An 18,890-nucleotide genomic window follows, 5' to 3' on the forward strand; every position below is an offset into this window, starting at 1 on the left:
GCCTGCTGCCCCCAGCCAGCTCTGCCTCTGTTTCTGTTGTGTGCTCTGAGAGCCCAAAGCCGTCAGCCCATCACCATTGGCCTGGGAAAAATCCACCCATCAGAGGGTTTCCACCCCGTGAAGTTGCCCCAGCACGTGACTCATTCAGGGGTGGACTGAACGTGTAGTGGGGGCCTCGGAAGGGCTGGACCTGGCTGGAAAAGTGAACTAAGTAGCTGGGGAAGTGGGGCCCCTCCTCCCCACCCCTTCAGCAGTGAAGCGGAAAGGTGACCACAAGGACCTTTACCTGGCAGTGTGTGCTTGGAGCTGCCAGTCGTGAAGGGTTAGAAAAGAGCCCAGCTATGCTGAGTCCACTTGTCCAGACTGGTACCTGGATCCTGGCCTGTTCAGGTTGCATGGGGCTATTGGGTGTGTGCAGCAGCCACTTGAGGACAAGGGTCACCTTTGAAAGGGGCCTGAGGGCCCAAATGCCAGTCCCCCACCCCCACCCTGGATGGCCCGTGGCATCTCCCCAAGAGCCAGGGTGAGCCCCCCTAGCTGGTGGGCTCCGGAGATCACTGATTTGGAAAGCGGGTGCCAGGTGGCTCTTATGTCCCTGCCTGCCAGCAAGCCCCAGGCCTGTCTTGGGGGCTCCTGGGAAGAGAGACATCTTAAAGAGGGTCCTCCGAGGAGGGCCGCCCATCCTCACTGTGCTGGATCCTAGGCTTCTCAGCCAGTAGCCGGCTCCGAGGCCAGCACTCCAGGGGAGGGGCCGTCTGCAGCTGCTGTTTTCCCCTCTGGGAAGGTCACAGAGCCGGGGCCTGTTTACAGTGCAGCCCAGGGGCTGAGCGAATGAGTCACCACCGGCTCGCGCGGGGATGGCATTCCGCGGCCGGCTCGGAGGACGGGTTCTGCCTGGCTGAGCCCACTCCAGCCCCCCTCCTACCCCGGGGCAGCAACAGCATTAATGGCGGCGGTGGTGGGAAGCCCCCCAGAGCCAGGGAGGGGGCCTCCGCACTTCCCCCCACACCCAACCTACGAGAGCAGTTGGGAGCCCAGGGTCAGGAAACCGCCCTGCTGAGTGTTTTCCTCGCATCTGTCTTTGCAGCTCGGCTGCAGCTTCCTACTTGGCAGGAGTCACGGTTCTTCCCCCTCCGCCCGGCCCTCCAGCCGGCACTAGGCACTCTGCTCAGTCCTCAGCCATCATTCACTCCATCACCAGGGCTTCTGAGTGGCCATTATGTGCAGCTGAGGTCGGGCAGAGGCAGAAGGAGGGAGGGAGGAGGGGGATGTGGAGACCAGTGGGGGAGGAGACCCAGACAAGATGAAAGGAGAGTCTGCAGCCAAGGGCAGCCTGACAGTGCTGCCCTGGACTGTGGGGAGGTCGGCCGGGGGAGGTCAGGGAGGGAGGAGGCAGGTAGGCCTCAAAGGAGCTTCGGAAAGGATGTAAGAAATCTCTAATGGGGAGAGCAAACAGAGTGGTTAATAAGGAACAGAGAGAGGTATGAGAGGTAAGGATAATTGCCTTGATCCTCCAAATCAAGTGTGGACCCTTCAGGGGCCGCGTGTGTATTTTCCAGGAGACAGAGTAGCCCAGTGGTTATGCACGTCAACTTGACGTGCTTTGACTTCTAGTTTTGACCCTTACCAGCCTAGGGATCCCTTGACTGTTTTTTTTTAAAGAACTTTTGTATTTTTGGCGGCGCTGGGCCTTCGTTGCTGTGTGCAGGCTTTGTCTAGTTGCGGCGCGCGGGGCCCACGCTTGCAGTGGCTTCTTCTGTCATGGAACATGGTCTCTAGGACAGGGCTCAGTCGTTGGGGCACACACAGGCTTAGTCGCCCCACAGCATGTGGGATCTTCCTGAATCAGGGATCGAACCCTTGTACAGCGCTGCATTGGCAGGCAGACTCACCAGGGAAGTCCCCTTGACTTTTCTAATCCTAAAGTCTTGGAACCATTAAGTGAGGGTAATGAGTGACGCTTTCTTGGTAAGGATGTTATGAGGGTTTTTAGGATAATAATAGTTTCTGTTATAATAACAATGCTACTATATTATTTAATATATTAACATAACCGTGTATGCTGTCATATATTATAACTTAATAATAAGGAAAAATCCTCTGATCAAGCTGCTCCTGGGCAAATGGGAGAAATTTCCTCTAGCAGGCATGACAGCTTTGGGAGGAAGGGAAGGAAGTGGCTTAAAGGATAAAACACAATTAGTGTTAACATTTGAAAAATAATTAGTGCCCCCAGGGTAAACTTCACTCCGCCTGTGTTTGCTGTTTTGTGACCACACACTGACCACTGCCAGGATGTTTATGCTTTAGCTTTCACTGGTCAAGGTCATCCTTGACACTGTTTTCAGAGAAATTTCATCTGACACAAATGTTGTTTAGTCTCTAAGTCATGTCCGATTCTTTTGCAACCCCGTTGACTGCAGCCTGCCAGGCTTCTCTGTTCATGGGACTTCCCAAGCAAGAATACTGAAGTGGGTTTGCCATTGCCTTCTCCAGGGGATCACAAAGAGTCGGACACGACTGAGCTACTAGCTACTACTGAAAGCTGAAATACTTTCAGCTACTACGAAAAGCTGAAATACTTTGACTACCCGTTTGAACACAGTAGTGGCTCAGTCCGACTCTTTGCAACCCCATGGACTATAGCCTATCAGGCTCCTCCGTCCATGGGATTTTCCAGGCAAGAGTGCTGGAGTGGATTAGCAATTTCCTTCTCCAGGGGATCTTCCTGACCCAGGAATTGAACCCACGTCTCCTGCATTGCGGGCAGACGCTTTACCGTCTGAGCCACCAGGGAAATCCACTTAGATTGGTCAGAAAAACCCTACCATCAACTATGATATTAAAGGACAAACTGGGAAAACATACCTAACGGTAGGAACAAACTAGGAAGGTCTTTAATATATAAAGAGCCTATACCAAATTAATATGAATGAATTAACATTTTCTTAGGAAGAAAGGACAAATGAGGAATGTAACTGATTTTAAAAACTGTAGAAAAAAATGTTCAAAGTCATTAGCAATCAGTAAATGTAAGTTTTTTCAATTCCAATTGGTGTAAGTTTTTTGGAAGGTAGTTTGTCACAGAGTATCACAAAAAAACTTAAAAACGTGGATTCCCTTTTGCCAAATGATTCTACTTTGGGGAATTTTTACCTTAAGGAAATAATAGCTATTTGCGTATGTGTTTATCTTCAAGCATGTCCATTAAAAAATGTTATTTATGATAAAAATTGAAAAGGATCTGAGAACATCAGAGAAATGGTTGCATAAATTATAGACCATTCAGAAAAGGAAATACGAGACAGGTGTTACAAATTATGTTGAAGATGAATACAGGAATAAATCAGGAAGTATTTATAATATACAAAATAAAAAAAGAGGAAGTTTTTAAAATAATATGTAGTATCTGATTCCAGTTTGGTTAAAACTTATAGGTATTTATAGGAAAATAATTGAAGGCAATTACATCAAAATGATAATGTGGCTATATCAGGGGAATTCTTTTTTCCCCAAGGGGAATTTTTATTTCATTTTTTATGTGTACTTTGTTCTAGATATTTTACAATGAACATGCGTTGCTTTCCTAACCAGCAAAAAATAACTGTAAGGTAAAGGATAAGATGTACACATTCCTGAGGAGTCTGTATAGTGTGGTTTGCCCTGAGGCTCTGTATACCCTGGGAGTGTATACCACATGCTTACCAAAAGAACATATTAAGGAGGGGGAGGATTTTCAGGGTGTTGTAAAGAATGTTCCAGGCAGGGAGAGGCAGAGAAGCCAGGAGGGCAGCTGGGAGGCTACTGGCCTTGTCCAGACATGAGGGTGAGGATCTCATCCAGGGTCAGATGGAAAGTCAGAACCCTCTCCCAGCTTCCTATTCTTGCCCGTCCCAGATGCAGTCTGGGGAGCAGACTCCGGGAAATGAGGTCAGAGTTGCCCACTAGCCCCAAGCTCTGTGGTTTTGTTGGCCTCTAGCTTGGGTTAGGGTAGAAGAAAAAGGGCTGGTAAGCAAGCTGTCTGCTTTTCAGAAGTATCCCCTTGCCCTGTCAAAAAGTTGGGAACACTCTTTGCACCCAAAGGTGACTACCATGGCAGAAGCGTTTCCTGGCTTGACTGTGCTGAGTGGCTTTTGTCTTCCATCTGCTTTTCTGATTGGGTTCTAAGCCCTCTTTTTTGTTGTTGCTGTTGTTTGTGCTTTGTTTCTTTGGCCGTACTGCCCTGCATGTGGGATCTTAATTCCCCTATCAGGGATCAAACCCATGCCCCCTGCATTGAAAGCACAGAGTCTTAACCACTGGACTGACAGGGAAATCCCTCTAAGCCATCTTTGATCCCTTCTTTCTTCACATGCCTTCCAGGCTGAAACAGTTTCCTTCTTCCATACAAGCAAAGCTAATCTTTGGATTCTCCCTGGGGCAGATATGGGCCTGGAGATGCCTGAAGCTGCCTTGGTGGAATAGCCAGTGAGGCACAGCCGAAATACGTGAGCCCAGGATCTGAGGGGTATCCTCTGAACCGCAGCATACCTGGGAGGCAGGTGTGCACAGTGAAATTGGGTGCCTTTCAGGCTCACCTAGGTGTGCTTGGGTGGCCATGAGCATGTCACCTTTCCTCTGTCTCCTGCTGGGGAAGTTTCCACATGCTCCTTGTCTCCCTCCGACCCTCTCTGAGAAGCCTGAGTGCGCAGAGGGGGCTGGAAGAAGAACTCTGTGTGTGTGGCGAAGCTGTTGAGGCACCCTGGCCTGATGCCACAAGATGGCTTTGTTGGCCACACACTATGGATTTATTCATGTTCCTTTTTAATCCTGGGATCCCAAAACATCTCAAGTCTCTTATTCATGTTTTTTTTTTCTTTAACAATGACACTGAGACATAATCTACATACCATACAATTCACCTAAACTATATAAGTCAATGGATTTTAGTGTATTTATAGAGTTACATGGTCATCACCAGAATTAATCATATCACCCCAATCACAATTCTGGACCATTAGCATTTCCTCCCTGTCCCTCCCAGGTTCTTCTACCCCAGCCCTAGACAGCCCCTCTAGTCTCTGTCTCTAGGGATTTGCCTGTTCCGGACATTTCACATGAATGGAATCATACAGTTATGTGGTCTTCTGTGACTGGTGTCTTTCACTCGGCATAATTTTGCAGAGTTGATTCGTGTTGTAACATGTATCAGCTCTTCATTCCTTTCTGTGGCTGTGTAATATTCCCTTGTGTGCATATCCCACAGTTTGCTTATCTAGTCATCCATTGATGGGCGTGAAGGTTGTTCCCACTTTTTGTATATTATAAAGAATGCTGCTGTAAACACTCATGTACCTACATGTTTTTGTGTGAACATACGTTTGTATTCGTCTTATGTATATACCTAGGAGTGAAATGTCTGGGTCACATGGTAGCTTTGTGTTTAAATGAGGAGCTTCCAGACTGTTTTGCAAAGTGACTGCACCATTTTCGGTTCTCACCAGTCGGGTAGGAGGGTTCCAACTACTCTATATCAGCACCAGCATTTGTTGTGTTCTATTTTCTTTTTAAAAAAATTATTATTATAGCCACTTAGCATGCACAGTGGGTAGGAAGCAGCAGCTCATTGTGGTTTGATTTGCATTTCCCTATGACTAATGATACTGAGTTATCTTTTCATAACGGTATTGGCTATTTGTGTATCTTCTTTGGAGAAACGTCTATTCAGAAATGTCTGTTTGCCCATTTTAAAAATGATTATTTTTTTTATTATTACTGAGTTGTCAGAGTTATTTATATATTGCAGATAGGAGTGCCCTATCCAATACATGATTCATAAAAATTTTCTCTCTTCGTCTCATCATATTTTCATTTTCTTGATGGTGTCCTTTGAAGCACAAACATTTTTCACTTGTATGATGTCCCTTTTTCATTTTTAATTGTGGTCAAAACAGGCAGAAATGATGAGGGGCAGGTAGGTAAATACATTCACACTGCTTGTGTTCAGCAAACGGATTAACTTGCAGGCAGCCATCACGTGGTGCATTTTGATAAAACCCCAAAACGATTCCAGACATCTTGGCAGAGGGAGACGTAGTTTAGGTCCATATAAGCAGCCTGAGTTCAATAAAACAGGTTCGCAGATCCAGAGAGCGAGTCTCAATGCCAGGGACTGTGTGGGTGCGGATGGAGAACCTTCAGAGCAAGTGATGTGAGCTCTCCTGAGGTTAGCGAGCGCACGGAAGGCTGCAGTTAGGGGAGGATGCGCTTCACCCCATGCCAGTCTGAATCCACGACCTCGTTGTCATAGTTTACCATGCCTGAATTTGTATGGAATCCACTGAGGGTTTTAGCTTCGCAGTCATGTCGAATGGGCCCAAAACAAGCTCCTGTGAGATGGGAAGAGTGGCCTCATGGGGAAGAAAGCCTGAGCTTTTCTTGCCATTGATCTTTCCAGGTGGGAAGAGAAAGCCCTCCTTGAACCTAGAAAATGAGAAGCAGGACTCCCAGGCCAGCCTCCTCATCTACCCCAGAGACTGTAGAATTCTGATTGGCACCTTCCAGAGACGTACTCTTCTCAAAATCAAAAGCAGCTTTTGCTGACATCTGGTCGTTCTGGAATACTGATATTTTTATTTATAAAATTAGGCTTGCATCCTCAAATAGATTCTTATTTTTAACAGACTTGTTCCCTTTGAGGGTTGCCTTACTCACTGGCATCTCCTTGTAACCCTGCAGAGACCGAAGGCCCTAGCCTATGCCAGAGCAGAGAGGAGGGTCGCTTGCCAGCCAGGAAGTCCTGTCTGCACGTGCAGAGTCTGAATTCTGCATTACTCTCCGCTTCTTCCTTTATCACCCTCAGTCCGGGAAGAAAAAACGTGCAATTAGCAGTGATTATCCCTGGACTGATGCCTCGTGAATTACACAGGGAGGAGAGCAGATAAGACGAGGTGCCCGAGGATGCCGTCATGCTCTCTTCCCTTCCTCCTTCATCCTCCCTGTCTGTCCCTCTTTCAGCAGAAGTTTGCCTTGCTTCTTGTCTTTCAGCTACCCAACATGTTTGGTGACCTTCGGTCCACATTTATTGCCCTGATGATTGGATCCTATGCCTCCTCGGCGGTCACCTTCCCAGGAGTCAAGGTGAGAGTGTGTGCTGGTGTCTGAGCAGAGGCCTCTCCCGAGACTCCTTCTGCCCTCCCCGAAGAGGGAAGTCACTGGGGCCTGCCCTTCCCCCCACCCGCCCCTGGGAGGATGCACCTGGGCACCTCTGGGAGTAAGAAAAGAGACCTGCTGGGCAGGGGTGGGGTGGGGTGGGGTGGGGTGGGGTGGGGTGGAGGCGTGAGAGTGGGGATGGTGAAGTCAAGCATATCTCTGCAGGGTGTGACTGCAGGCTGCCTTTGCATTTCAGGGCTGGGGGGAAAGAGAGGGAGTGAGAGAATGTCCCCCATCCTGAATCCAGCTCCAGTCCCCTCTTCCTCCCCCCCCACCCCTCCCCCAGGTCTGTTGTCATTGGGCTGTTGCTCCCTACTGCCAGAGCGCTGCTCACAGCCAAGTTGGTTCAGCTGTTTCCCTCCCAGGCAGGATTCTGAGCCCGTGGAAGTCACACGGGGTCAGGATGAAGCAAGCACCTCACTGCTCATCGGTCTTGGTTCCTGCTCTAAATCCTGTTGTTCCTGAAAGGGCTTCAGAACCAGCTTTTCTCTGCGGTGGCCCCAGCTCCAATAAATCCCCTTTACTGAGGTCCCAGGGGAAGAGGCCGCAGAGCAGGAGGAGGAGTCATAGACAACGGGCCAGCCACCTGGGCATTGAGCTGTCCGGAGAAGCTAGGGCCACGGTCCCTGGATATTAGGAATCCTCAAGTTCCTGGAGTGTGGAGGAGCCCTCAGGTTCCTCCTCCTTGTCTCAGTGTCCGACTGCTGGTCCCCTCCCTGGGGAGCTGGGCAGCTGTCTGCCACTGCCCTGGGGACCCTTGGGCTGGAAATAAATGGCAAAATTGGCAATAACAGTCTGGCAGGCTTCCCACCAACCAGGCCCTGTACTGGGCCCTCTACTGGGGTCACACCCGCTGAACCGCACCTCAACACCAAGAAGGTACATGCCAGTGTCACACCCATTTCACAGAAGAGCAAAGTGAGACATTCAACTGTTCATTCCTCGAGTATTTTTTTGGCACCTACCATGTATACACTTCAAGGTGCTAGAGAAACATCAGTGGACAAGTCTAGGGATTCCTATCTTCAGAGAGCTGGACTAATGATGGATGAGGAAATGAATCATAAGTCAAAAAATCTCAGCCAGGGCTGTTCACTGTGAGCCGGTGCTATGATGGGCAGCTGGGGGAGGCCTCTCCAAGGAGGTGATGTTTGGTCCAAGCTGCAGGCGTTTGGTCCAAACTGCAGGCATTTGGTCCAGGGCGAGCAGAGATGATTGAAATGCCTGGTGCCTGGTGACCAAACATCCAGCCTGAGGGGCCATGTCCCCACCTCAAAGCTCAGCACAGGCAGACCAGGACTGCCGGGTGCCCCCTGCCCACTCCGGCTTTTCTCTGCTAACTCTGCCCCACCCTGACTCCGACCCCTGTCCCCTTGCGCCTCTCAGGTCATCTATGACTTTGGTGCCTCCTTCATTGTTATCCTCGTGGTCTGGGCTGGCTGCTCCGGGCTGGTTTTCCTCAACTGCTTCTTTAATTGGCCCTTGGAGCCCTTCCCGGGGCCAGAGGACATGGACTACACGTAAGTGGACCTGCAGTCTGCCCCCACTCCCACACCGGCCAGGGGCGTGGGCAGCGTGCCAGACACTCTCCTGTGGCCTCCAGGGTGAAGATCAAGTTCAGCTGGCTGGGCTTCGACCACAAGATCACAGGGAAGCAGTTCTACAAGCAGGTGACCACAGTGGGGCGCCGCCTCAGCGTGGGCAGCTCCACGCGGAGCGCCAAGGAGCAGGCGGCCCTGCAGGAGGGCCACAAGCTGTGCCTGTCCACCGTCGACCTGGAGGTCAAGTGCCAGCCTGATGCCACAGGTACCCACCCGCATGTGGCCCCTCACCTCCCAAGCCTGCCCTGAGCCATCAACAGCCCAGTGACAAGGAGGGGGCATCCAGTCCAGATGGGGACCCCGATGGGGTCCAGCACCCCCTGAGGGCTCTGTGGGTACCACCTCCCTTCATCCCCACATCATCCCGCAAGGTCAGGCAGTACCACCCACCCTGCCTTATAGACTAAGCTCAGAGAGGGTGAGGTTCACCCAGCTTGTTTTGTACAGCTGGGTGACCCCACTCCTGCACCCAGCCGTCTACCTCATCTGGTGTGCGGTGACGGGGGCCTCCCGGCCCCACATGTGCCCTGGATGGTAGGTGGGCCGTGGGCCACCTGGTTCTCCCTGAGCCCCCGGTTCTCCCCGCAGCGGCCCCCTCGTTCATGCACAGCGTGTTCAGCCCCATCCTGCTGCTCAGCCTGGTCACCATGTGTGTCACACAGCTGCGCCTCATCTTCTACATGGGCGCCATGAACAACATCCTCCAGTTCCTGGTCAGCGGCGACCAGGCCGTAGGTAGGTGGCTTCCAAGCCCTGGGGCACTGCCCACGCACGGTGGTCACTTCTGGCCGCCTGAGGTCAAGTCCACCACCTGGCCAGCCGGAGGGTGTGGGGCTAGGCTGGGTCAGCGGGGCGGTGAGATGGCAGAATCCAAGGGCCTGATGGTGCGTCAGAGCCATTTCATCACAGCCGGGCCCAACTGTTCTTTCTCGTCCCCGCCAGAGTTTCCCGGTTTAGGAGGGAGGAGAGGACTGAAATAACTGTGTGTTTGGGGTGTGGGGTGTGTTTTTCGTTGCCTGAGGGGGACGGTTGACGTGTGTGTTTATAAGAGAAGACGCTGCACAGAACACTGTACTCCACCTGAGAGCTTGTTGAAAGACAATCCGTCAAACCTAGCGCCAAGAATCCTCTGGGAAACCGCAGGGGTAGCATGTGGAGAGGCTGGGGTGGGGGCCGGGCCACTGCGGCTGAACACGGGGTCTCCTGGGAGCTGTGTCCTGAACTGGGAAGCGAGGCCAGGTGGAGCCTTCTTCCTCTTATGTGATCCGGTCCGGGCTTGTTACTTCTGGTAAACAGAACTGATAACCCACCTGCCCACTTTTCCAAAAGAACACACAAGCTGATTAGAGGTTTTGATTCTGCAAAGAAAGTCCGTACTTCCTCAGGGCCTGAGCTGAGTCAGCTTTAGTCATCCGAAATCAGGACAAACACATTGGGTAAATCCTTTTTATTGGCAGTCTCATTGGTGTGCAGCTTTTGGAGTTGGTTTAATTGTTTTTCTCCACGGGAAGATATGCCAGGCAATGTAAGGGTTTTAGTTGTTGTTGTTGTTGTTGTTGTTTTTCTTTCTAAATTTATTCTTGGCTGCACTGGGACTCCGTTGCTGTGTGAGGGTTTTTCTCTAGCTGCGGCCAGCGGTGGCTCCTCTTCCCTGCAGTGCGGGAGCTTCTCACTGTGGTGGTTTCTCTTGCTGTGGAGCATGGCCTCTAGAGCGCAGACTCCATGGTTGTGGCACATGGACTTCATTGCCCTGTGGCATGTGGAATCTTCCCTGGCCAGGGTTCAAACCCTTTTGCCCTGCGTTGGCAGACGGATTCATTACCACTGAACCACCAGGGAAGTCCTGTATGTTTTTAAAGAGGATAAGAAACTCAGCTATAAGAAAAGGGGAAGGAGACTAATGGACACACACAATGCAGGCTCTATTCTGAAAATGGGTGTTCGGATGTGAAGCAACATGGAAAAACCCCATTATGTGCCCTTGCAGAAATTCACAGCAAACACGAAGATGGGGGGGAAAAATAACCTGTTTAGCTTCATTTCATTCAATGATATTCCCCTAAATTTCAACCGCAGGAACCCTTTTATTACGTAACATTCATTAAAATCTGTCCACCGTACTTTGGGGAGAGCTGATCTAGCCTGTCTAAAGGCCCTTTATTACATACCCTGAGGCCCAGACAGGCAGAGACCCTGATGAGTATAGAGAAAAGGCCCTTACTGGCCCTTGGAAGGCAAATCTCCCTGCTGCTGCTGAGTCATGGCCTTCTCTTTTGCTTTCTCTGAGAAATCTTTTGCTGCCCAAGAGGCATTTTTTTTCCCCCTTCTGTTTCCCTCTTTCACAAGTCAGTTTTAAGAAGTAGAGGAAGTTGGGCCAGGAAATTCGGTCCACAGCTGACAGGGCATTGGTTTTCCCCATCCTGCTCCTCTGAGCACTTGTGCCTGAGAGCTCACACACACACACATACACACACACGCACACATGGACATCTGGACGTCAGGATCAGGCGGCTGGCAGCACTGGCTGGTCAGACACTCAGGCTGGGTGTGGGGTGGATTCTTGGCCACTTCCCCATCATGGTGCCCCCACAAGTGCCACAGGCCTGATTCACAGCCCGTCTGTGATGAGGCCCCAGCCGCACATGACCGAGGCCCCAGCAGGCAGGAAACCGTCATCAGATACCCGTGCGGGGCACTCTGAGAGTCAGGGCTCCGTGGGAAGTGATGTGGGTGCTGGGCCCAGAGCGCGCCACCCCACAGCCCTCTCTCTGTAACAGCCTTTGACATTTCTGCTGCTAACCCCACTCCTCTCTGCTTTGCCACTTTTGCTGTCTCGGTGCAGTGATGGCTACCGGTAAGTCCGTGGGGTCTGGGGGGGGAGGGGGTCGTCAGGGAACACAGGACGTCCGCTCCTGGCCAGAGCCTGCCCAACTGAGAAGCACCTGTCCTTGAACTCCAGACGGCCCCCTGCACTCCGCACGTCCCCCTCAGCCAGAACTGAAGGGGGGGGCGGGGGTGGCGCAGCCAGCCTTCAGCTTCTGAGAAATCTCATCATGACTTTAAGGCTCTCTAAAGGCCGGAGCCCTTACGTCGGGGCCCCTGTGAGTGGGGCCTTCTCGGTGTGTTTCGAGGGGCAGGACACTGATACACGAGGCTGTTGACACACAAAACCTTGCTCCGTCCTGGGCCTCGGTAATCTTGTGGTTCCCAGAGTCACAGAGACCTCCTGGAGCTCTGGGGAAGGTCACTGTGACGTACTGGACTTTGGTAGCTGTTTCTTGGAAATAGGCGAGAGATTCGGAGGAAAGAGTAGGGTGTCCTGCCCCTTGCTCAGACTTTGATTTCAGAGGTTGTCTCCCATCATGACTCACGGTGATAGGGATTGGGTGGGGGGGGTTCTGGGGGAAAAAAAACCCAGAAGGGCTTGTGGCATCACAGACTCTGCCCAGCCCCCTCCCCAGGCCTCAGCGGGCAGCCCCCCAGCCCCGCTCTGTGACCTGGCCCTTCTGTCTCCTCAGTGAGCCTCTACACCTCCATCTTCGGGGTGCTCCAGCTACTCTGCCTGCTCACCGCCCCCGTCATTGGCTACATCATGGATTGGAGGCTGAAGGAGTGTGAGGATGCCTCCGAGGAGCCCGAGGAGAAAGACGCCAACCCGTGCGTAGGCCGAACCCGTGCCTCCCAGAGGGAGCAGGCGGGTGTTAGGCGGCTCCGGGGTGGATGGGGCAGGTGTAAAGTCAGCAGGAGAGGCGAGAAGGGGCCATGCTCAAAGCCACTCTTGGCCCTCGCTCAGCTCAGCACACATACTGGTCTGTCGCTTCTATCTGGAACAGTCTTTTGTATATAAAAGTTTGGGAAGCGCCAAGCTAGAAGAGAGGAGAGAAAGTAGACTGCTGCTGCGTCGCTTCAGTCATGTCTAACTCTGTGTGACCCCATAGATGGCAGCCCACCAGGCTCCCCCGTCCCTGGGATTCTCTAGGCAAGAACACTGGAGTGGGTTGCCATTTCCTTCTCCAATGCATGAAAGGGAAAAGTGAAAGTGAAGTCGCTCAGTCGTGTCCGACTCTTAGTGACCCCATGGACTGCAGCCCACCAGGCTCCTCCATCCATGGGATTTTCCAGGCAAGAGTACTGGAGTGGGGTGCCATTGCCTTCTCCAAGAAAGCAGACTGCTGCTGCTAAGTCGCTTCAGTCGTGTCCAACTCTGTGCGACCCCATAGACTGCAGCCCACCAGGCTCCCCCGCCCCTGGGATTCTCCAGGCAACAACACTGGAGTGGGTTGCCATTTCCTTCTCCAGAGAAAGCAGACTAGTAACTATCAAACACCCGCTTTTAGGACCACACACAGATCCTCAGCACGATTAGCACAAGGGCAGAGAGCCTTAGAGCGGTTCCGTTTGCCTGCAAAGCCTCCTTCACTGGGTGTGAGTTGTAAACAGGTATAAACTTAAGACATGTTAATAGATTTTTGTTCATGACTGTGAGAATTAAACGAGAAACTGGAGTTTCTTTATAGAAGGGTTGGGCTGTAAGATCAGAGGATGAGTTAAATGCTGTCTTCTCTGACTCCACCTTAATAAGCTACTCTTGATTGTATCGGGCCCCGTGCCAAGCACTTAATACACAATCTCTCAGGGAAGCCTCCCAACACCTTGATGAGTTATACCCATTTTACAGATGAGGGAACTGAAACTAGGCGTTGGAGTGGCTTGCCTGAGGTCACACAAGGAGAAAGTGGTGGGCCTGGGCCTCCCTGCATATCTCTGAGCCCTTGGATGTCGTGCGATTGTCCGTGGGGCATCCCTGTGGGTGGTGAGACTCGAATCAGTAGTAGTGAATTCACAGGGAGATAATTACAGAGATGCTCTGTTATCTAGGTCAGGTCCTACAGCTGGAAAGCAGTTGGTGCCCATTCCAGTTCCATCTGCCACATGCTCATTTCTTCTTCACTCCTTCCTGCCCTTCAAGGGGAAACCCACTTGCTCCCTTATTTGGCTTATTCTCTGGCTTAGCATCAGCTCCCTGCAGGATTTGGGTGAAGCTGGAGCCAACAGTGAAGGAGGCTTTGCCACATCCTGACCTGGGTGCCTCCTCCTCCTCCCTCCCCATCATTGGGGATCTGACCTCAGTCTTCATTGAAATAGTGCAGGGTTCAGTTCAGTTCAGTCACTCAGTCATGTCCGACTCTTTGCGACCCCATGGACTACAGCACACCAGACCTCTCTGTCCATCACCAACTCCCAGAGTTTGCCCAAACTCATGTCCATTGAGTCGGTGATGCCATCCAACCATCTCATCCTCTGTCGTCCCCTTCTCCTCCTGCCTTCAATCTTTCCCAGCATCAGGATCTTGTCAAATGAGTCAGCTCTTTGCATTAGGTGGCCAAAGTGTTAGAGTTTCAGCTTCAACATCAGTCCTTCCAATGCAGGGTACTGATGCCCATCTTCTCGTGTCCAACCTCTCCACTAAGGTTCACACTCTGTGCTCAGTTCAGAGGGCCGTGGGGAGTGTCCCTCGTGATGGTCTATCCCCCACAGTCCCCAGCTAGCACTCACTTGGCGGTGGTGTCTAAGTCTTGCATTGTCCACAAGCTGTGACTCCCCGGGCCTGACTTCCTAGGAGAGTCTATTCTCCAGGGGCCCCCACCCCAGGGGCCCCCTTCCCCACCCCAGAGGGCCCCATGCCCCCATGCCCCCCACCCCACCCCAGCTCCTGTGTTCCACGCCCTGTGTCCCCACAGAGGTGAGAAGAAGAAGAAGCGGGACCGGCAGATCCAGAAGATCACCAATGCCACGCGGGCCTTCGCCTTCACCAACCTGCTGCTCGTGGGTTTCGGGGTGACCTGCCTCATTCCCAACCTGCCGCTCCAGGTGGGTGTGGGGGATGGGATGATGAGTGAGAGAGGGCCTGATGTCTCATGGGGAGCCATTAGCAAAGAGAACAGTGACTTTTTATTCATTTAATCCAACCAGCCAAACCAATCAACCAGCCCACCCTGGTTTACCAAGGGCCTTCTATCTGCTAGGCTCTGTGTGCAACGCTGAGTTGTTCAGTTGCTAAGTCATGTCCGACTCTCTGTGACCCCATGGATTGCAGCACACCAGGCTTCCCTGTCCTTCATTATCTCCCAGAGTTTGCTTAAACTCATGTCTGTTGAGTTGGTGATATCATGCAACCATCTCATCCTCTGTCGCCCCCTTCTCCTGCCCTCAATCTTTCTCAGCATCAGGGTCTTTTCTAATGAGTCGGTTCTTGGCATCAGGTGGCCAAGGTATTGGAGCTTCAGCTTCAGCATCAGTCCTTCCAATGAATATTCAGGGTTGATTTCCTTTAGGATTGACTGGTTTGATCTCCTTGCAGTCCAAGAGACTCTCCAGAATCTTTTCCAGCACCACAGTTCTAAGAGCAAGCTGTAAATGGAACTGAGATTTCCTTTCACAGTAGACCCTTCCCTATGAAAGTGTATTATTCTTCTTGGTCTTGGGGCATCTTACACACCATGAATACCATCATCTTACCATTTCTGGAGTCACATGGTGTATTTGTGTAGCTAATTGTTTTGCCTTTGCTCAGACAGCTGTGATCTGACATCCTAAGAGGTCTGGCCAGTCTGTGGCATTGATGGGAGCATTTGCTCTTCTGGTTCAGGATGGTCACAGGAGAAAGCCTCTGATGATGAGCTCTTGGTATCTGGGTTCAAAAGTTTAATTGCCTTGCACAAGATTTCCAGTGCTTTTGGAACCTGACTTTTGGCAGAGAGCTCAAGAAAGGTAGATTGTGTTACCTGCCTGGCTCCACCCTTAGGTCCACAGAAGGGTTCTAGTTCCAGTCCTCAAGTTGAACTTTGAAGGAAGGGATACAAGTGATGGCATTGCTCCCAGATGGGTGTGACCCGAGTCCAGGTGGTATCTTGGACCAAGTCCAGGAGGAAAGCAGGAGTCCCTTCCTTTCTACAAGTGGCCACATGTAGAAATACAGGGAACACCAGGTGTGCACCACCCACGGGTATTGGCGTGTGCTTGTGCCGACTCCGCGTGCAGCTGGAATAAACCCCCAGAGACTGATGCCGGTTCCAGACGGGAGTACTGGCACATCCCTGGTGCCTTCCCAGCCTCCTGGTGGTGGTGGCCCTCTCTGCAAGACCGGTAGACCCTTGCCCTGACCACCTTGTCCAGTCACGGGGCAGTGGTCAGTGAGGACCGCGATCTGCTTTTTGTTTTAACCAGTTCTTACTGAAAGACAAGTTGTGAAGAGGCAGCACAGCCTTTGGGGTGCAAAGGGGGAGCCTGTAAGGGATGCGTGTGCTTTCGGGCACAGCCCTCTCACAGCGCCGCAGAGAGCAGTCCCCCTGCCTCTGCCGCCCACATTCCCGGAAACAGGGCTTGGCTGCTGCGCCTGATGACAGGGCTCTGTGCAGAGAACAAACAAAGGGTCCCGGCAGCAAAGTAGACAGCTCGTGGCTCTCAGGAATCGTTAACAAGGGCCTGCTCAGCCTGCCAGCAGTGGCCTTTCCTTAGGAAAGCAGAGTGAGAGGAGAGGGGGACAGCCATCTGCCAGTAGGGCCTGGAGGACCAGGCTGGGAGACCGGGGCACGGCCCTCGGGTCCCCAAAGGCCGGCGTGATGATCCGTGACCTCCTACCTAGTGCCGTGTCCATACATACACCTGATGGCAGACTTTAGATGGGAGTGGGGTAGCGGGAGCCTTGGTTTCTCATGTTTGGCAATTTCCATGGTGTAAGTGTGTTCATCATGGCTAGTATCAAACAATACATTGTCCATTGTCACACGATAACACACCGTCATATATATATTATGCATGCTCGGTTGCTAAGTCGTATCCTACTCTTTCGCGACCCCATGGACTATAGCCCTCCAGGCTCTTCTGTCCATGGAATCTCCCAGGCAAGAATACTGGAGTGGGTTGCCATTTTGTCTTCCGGGGGATCTACCCGATCCAGGGATCGAACTCGCGTCTCTTGCACCTCCTGCATTGGCAGGTGGATTCTTTTACCACCGTGCCATCTGGCCAAAAAGTTCGTTAGAGTTTTTCCTTAAGATGTTCAGGGGAAAACCCTAACCAACCCAATATCTACAGTAGACTTAAAAAACCTTAAGACTAGAGGTAATAGTAAAACAGAATGAAGTGATCAAGATGTGATGGGCTTTGAGTATTCACGAACTTTGTTTTCAGTGCACAGTTGATCCTTGAACAACACAAGTTTGAACTGTGCGGTTCCACTCACGCTTGGACTGTTTTCAATAGTAAATATGTACCGCACAATCAGTGGGTGATTGAATCTGAGGATATGAAACTGTGGATACAGAGGCCAGAGTATTAGTTTAATGTGGATTTGTGGCTGCATAGAGGGTCAGCACCCCTAATCCCTCACATTGTCCAAGGGTCAATTGTCACTAAATTGTACCTTTAATGCAATGGAGTTGTTAGTAATGACTGTGTTGAACAATTGGCTCAGAATTTTTGGCATTCAGGAGTTGGCCATGGCGAACTGGCCAAGCCGACTCCAGGGTGCCAGTGCTCCCACCACTCAGGACCCTGGGAGCTTTGGGGCAGGGGGACAAAGGGAGACCCTCCATGTCTCCTGCTCACACTCTGCTCTCCCCATCTCAGATCCTCTCCTTCATCCTGCACACAATCGTGCGAGGATTCATCCACTCGGCCGTTGGGGGCTTATATGCCGCCGTGTAAGTCCTGGGGGCTGCGGGTGGCCTGGTGGCTGAGGGTAAGGGGATGGATTACCTGAGGGGGCTTCCAGGTGGGGCTGAGGGCCTGAAGGGGACCATCTTGTCTACCTGAGGTTCCTCCTCTTGTCTTAGATATTAGGGTTTCTGTGGGGTGTGTCAGGAGAAGGCCGTACTCGGTGGGAGCAGGTCAGTGGGCAGACAGTTGGGTGCCCACAAGCCTTGGCATTTAACACGAAGTCAGTTCCCCCGGCTAGGGTGCAGCTCGGTATCGTTACGGCCTCAGGGGCTGCTGCTCAGCTGAGTCCTGGGGCTGCTGCTGACTGCTCATGGGAAGCGCAGGGGTGAGTTCTGGCTACATGCATCTGAATGTTGACCTTCAAATGGCCTTCAGTGGCAGCAGCGACATAAATAACTGAGCCCCGAATGTACCTGACAGAGCCCACACAGGGCCTCAAAGGGCTGGTCTGCCCGCAGTTTTCTCAGCCCTTGGCTAAAGTGAAACCTGCCTCCTTTTCCAAGAGGCCACACACACCTAAGGAACCATAGTTGTTCATCTTCCTCAGGCTGGGGCTTGGCTCAAACACCAGAACCCAAACACCATCCGCTGTCTCTCTCTGACCAAAGACAGGCTCATTCCTGCAGCCATTCCTTGCTAAGCCACGATGCCTAATGTCCTGAGATTATGCCAGAACTTTCTCCCCGCTCCCAAGAGCATCCCATGGGGGTCATCCCAGGTCTGCATGCTCCACCCCATGCCACCCTCCCCGCCCCAAGACCTAGAGGAAGTTGAGGCCACCCTGGCAGAGTCTGAGGGAGTCGGCTGAGGGCTGTGATGCTATGTTTCCGTGATTATACAATGCTCCTCTGGATGAAGGTGCAGCCAAGCCCGGCCCAGCCTCCCACCTGCTCCCTGGGCCTAGCTCCCGAGCCACAGACTCCTGCCGGAATCATGTTGTCCACTCGGCTCGGCCAGACACCCGTGGGCCCCAGGGCCTTCATGCTGGTCCAAAAGGGAAATTCTCTGCATGGAACTGCTCATCACCAAGCAGTCCAAAGATGGACACCGGACTGTCCTCTGAAGCTGTTCCCACATCTCCTTTGATACCTCAAGTTGCAGCCTGGGGGCACCGGCAAGTGGGGCCAGGCTAAGGCCGAGGAGCATCCGGGAAGCCGGACAGTGGGCCCCGCGGTGACAGGCTCTCTCCTGTCCTGGCAGGTACCCCTCCACACAGTTTGGGAGCCTCACGGGCCTGCAGTCCCTGATCAGCGCCCTCTTCGCTCTCCTGCAGCAGCCCCTGTTTCTGGCTATGATGGGTCCCCTCCAGGGAGACCCTCTGTGGGTAAGAAGGTTTGGGGGGCGCCGGGTTATGGGCATCCACTCTACTCTGCTGAC

At 52.2% G+C, this 18,890-nt stretch overlaps 1 protein-coding gene across 7 annotated transcripts in view; it reads left to right on the forward strand.

Moving 5' to 3' along the window:
- The window catches only part of SLC43A2 (solute carrier family 43 member 2), a 44,901-nt gene that overhangs the window by 19,584 nt on the left and 6,427 nt on the right, over positions 1-18,890 (forward strand). For 6 of the 7 annotated variants that reach the window (XM_070390265.1, XM_005888239.2, XM_070390262.1 and 3 more), the window contains 8 exons: positions 7,027-7,119; positions 8,578-8,711; positions 8,795-8,997; positions 9,381-9,527; positions 12,311-12,449; positions 14,534-14,663; positions 17,424-17,497; positions 18,714-18,837. In XM_070390265.1, the coding sequence (XP_070246366.1) occupies positions 7,027-7,119; positions 8,578-8,711; positions 8,795-8,997; positions 9,381-9,527; positions 12,311-12,449; positions 14,534-14,663; positions 17,424-17,497; positions 18,714-18,837 (1,044 nt within the window). The remainder of the gene's footprint in view (positions 1-7,026; positions 7,120-8,577; positions 8,712-8,794; positions 8,998-9,380; positions 9,528-12,310; positions 12,450-14,533; positions 14,664-17,423; positions 17,498-18,713; positions 18,838-18,890) is intronic. The other variant, XM_070390263.1, reaches the window with a different exon arrangement.

Source organism: Bos mutus, chromosome 19, assembly GCF_027580195.1.
Source record: "Bos mutus isolate GX-2022 chromosome 19, NWIPB_WYAK_1.1, whole genome shotgun sequence".
Classification (NCBI taxonomy): Eukaryota; Metazoa; Chordata; class Mammalia; order Artiodactyla; family Bovidae; genus Bos; species Bos mutus.